Genomic DNA, 2,480 nt, shown 5'->3' on the forward strand with positions numbered 1-2,480 from the left:
CGAAAAGTGTTGGCCGCCTCATGGCCAGCACCCACTGCCACACCAAGGGTGCTTACCTGGTGTTGGCATCAAAGCTGAGGGAGAGGGGCTATGTCCGGACCTGGGAGCAGGTCCGGACAAAATTTAAGCGAGTGAAGCTGGACTTCCTCAACAGTCTGGAACAGTGGGGGGGGGGTCCCGCAGCCAAGCGGGAGGACGGTCTTCCACGACCAGATGGTGAAAATATGGGAGAAGGCTGGGAAGCCCCCCCTGGAAATGAGAAGGCATATGGGTGAGTGCTGCCCTCGTTGTGTTTTGCCCTTAAACATGCATGGCATGACTAGCTGCCTCTTTCCCCTACTGTCCCCAATGAAATTCGAGAAAGTATTTAGATGCTGTCAACCCCCTCTGACTTAGCCCGCCAGTACTGTGTAGAACCACTTTGGTTATGCGCTTTGACTCTAACTGTGGTGTGTCTACCAGCTGTGTTTCATCTCTGGTTTGTGTGCTTTTAATTATGATTTCTCTTTTTCTTTGCCCAGCCACACAATCACCATCCAAGATGGCAAAAGCACCTGAGCGTGAGGAGGGGGAGGAAGAGGGACCTTCCACCTCAGGACAGGCTGCAGGTGAGAGTTTTATGTCTGTGCGGGAGACCCATGTGTGTGGACCCCCATGGAGCAATATGGGAGCCTGCTGTGATGCTTCCATTTGAAGTGCTATTAAATTCTTTGTTTGATTTCTATAGCAGAAACTATGGAGGCAAGGATGCGTGCCATGGAGGCCAGGGTGACTGCCTTAGAGGCTGAAGTGGCAGACCTGAAAGGGGAGTTAGAGCAGCAAAGGCAGCAGAGGGAGGCGGAAGAACGTAGGTTATGTTCCCCACTGCCCAACTCTTCTCACACTGTGGCTAAGGCCACCAAAAAGTGTATGCATGTAAACTAAAAAAATTGGAAAATATGTGTGGCACTAATGTGTACTTTTTCTCCCTCCCCACACAGTTAAGAAGAAGGAGGACGAAGACCTCTTCCGCCGCAAAGTTAGGGGGACCGTGGGACGGTTGTGCAGGAGAGTGAGGGAGATGGAAGGGGCTGGGGAGGGGAGCGGTGGGACCTAAGTTTTGTTTTCTTTTTGTGTTTTGGGGTGGGGGGTGTTGGGGGGGTTCCCAGTTACTTTGTCCATTTTTCTATCCCTGTTAAATATTTGAATTTGTTAAAACACAGTTGGCTTTCTTGGAGGGTGGGGGTGGTGGTGGGGGGGTCCAAGTTACATTCCCTTGTTTTTTTCCCCTGTTGAACTGTTTCTGAAAATAAAATGTTATTTTAAATTTCCTGAAAAAGACTCCTGTGTGACTCCTTGCACACCTTTCACCCCAAACTCCTAAAACACCTTTAACCTTTAAAACACCCTCCAACCTCCAACCCACACAACGGTGCCAGAATAGGCACAATCACTAGAGAGGGTACACAGAGACAAAGTCAAAAACATAAACTTTATTGAACAGACAACAGCAAACACAGATAACCAGACAAACTGGCCCAAACTAGGAGGGGGAGAACTTGTCCGCGGGTTTAACGACTCTCTTCCCCAGAACAGTCCTCCTTTTCGTTTGGGTCGCGGCATTCTGAGAGGGGGTGGGTGGGGTGGGTGCTGGAGGTGGTGGGGGGGGTGTGGGTGTGGGGGGGGGATGTGCACTGTAATCTGAGGAGGGGTGGCCGCCTCCATAACCGCGACCGCCCTCTCCATCAGCCTCCTTATCATTCGAACCTCCTCCACGCTTTCGCGTAGTGAGTTGTTCGAGTCTCTAAGGATGGCACGGAATTTTTTGCCCTCCTGGGCCACGAGGGAGAGCATCGCCTGGTCTGCAGCAGCGGCACGCCTGGACTCCTCCTGGCAGTGCTCCAGGATCCTTTCTCCCACACTAGTCAGGACGGAGACGCGCCGCAGCCTGCTGCGTTCCCTGGCCAGCCTCTCCTCAGCCGGGAGAGCACCCCTGGGTGGTGAGCCAGCTGGCTCGTCGTCTTCTGAAAGGACCTCTGTTGGCAAAAAAAGAGAAACAGAACTGTTAGTAACAACGAGACAGTCAAAACCCACCCTGGTGCACATGGTGGCCTTTCTTGGTTACATATTGTTAAACCAAGACTCAGAACAATGCCAGGGGAGCACATGGTTATTGTTTGTTTGCCCATGGTGGCCTTTCTTGGTTACATATTGTTAAACCAAGACTCAGAACAATGCCAGGGGAGCACAAAAATGAAAAGGAAGCACACAGTTATTGCACACAGACATTGCCCTGCAGCCATGGCTCGAAAGGAACAGTTCATGCACGCTCACCATCTAGTATCTGTATACGCCTGCGCACGGCAGGAGGTCCAGCCACCCCACGCTCCTCCTCCTCCTGTGTCCCGGGTATGAAATCTGAAAAAAGGGAAAAAAGAACATGATTTAGGACCAAAGTGTGGCAAAGCAAGCTTCAAACCCTAAAGCAGCAACGTTGAGGG

General features: G+C 51.5%; 1 protein-coding gene across 1 annotated transcript; it reads left to right on the forward strand.

Moving 5' to 3' along the window:
- The first annotated feature begins 289 nt into the window (after positions 1–289).
- LOC143844167 (uncharacterized) lies at positions 290–1,096 on the forward strand. Its single transcript, XM_077351165.1, has 3 exons — positions 290–608; positions 728–847; positions 981–1,096. The coding sequence occupies exons 1-3, from the start codon at positions 428–430 to the stop codon at positions 1,094–1,096; spliced, it is 417 nt and encodes a 138-aa protein (XP_077207280.1). The 5' UTR covers positions 290–427.
- Positions 1,097–2,480: the final 1,384 nt, after the last annotated feature.

Source organism: Paroedura picta, chromosome 9 (genome assembly GCF_049243985.1).
Source record: "Paroedura picta isolate Pp20150507F chromosome 9, Ppicta_v3.0, whole genome shotgun sequence".
In the NCBI taxonomy this organism is placed as follows: Eukaryota; Metazoa; Chordata; class Lepidosauria; order Squamata; family Gekkonidae; genus Paroedura; species Paroedura picta.

What these genes read in the sequence shown, in the direction of transcription:
- LOC143844167 (XM_077351165.1), top strand. Translation starts at nt 428, where the DNA reads ATGCGCTTTGACTCTAACTGTGGTGTGTCTACCAGCTGTGTTTCATCT. An exon ending in CACCTCAGGACAGGCTGCAG is followed by an intron (nt 609 to 727) that starts GTGAGAGTTTTA and finishes TGATTTCTATAG; the next exon opens with CAGAAACTATGGAGGCAAGG. An exon ending in GCAGAGGGAGGCGGAAGAAC is followed by an intron (nt 848 to 980) that starts GTAGGTTATGTT and finishes CTCCCCACACAG; the next exon opens with TTAAGAAGAAGGAGGACGAA.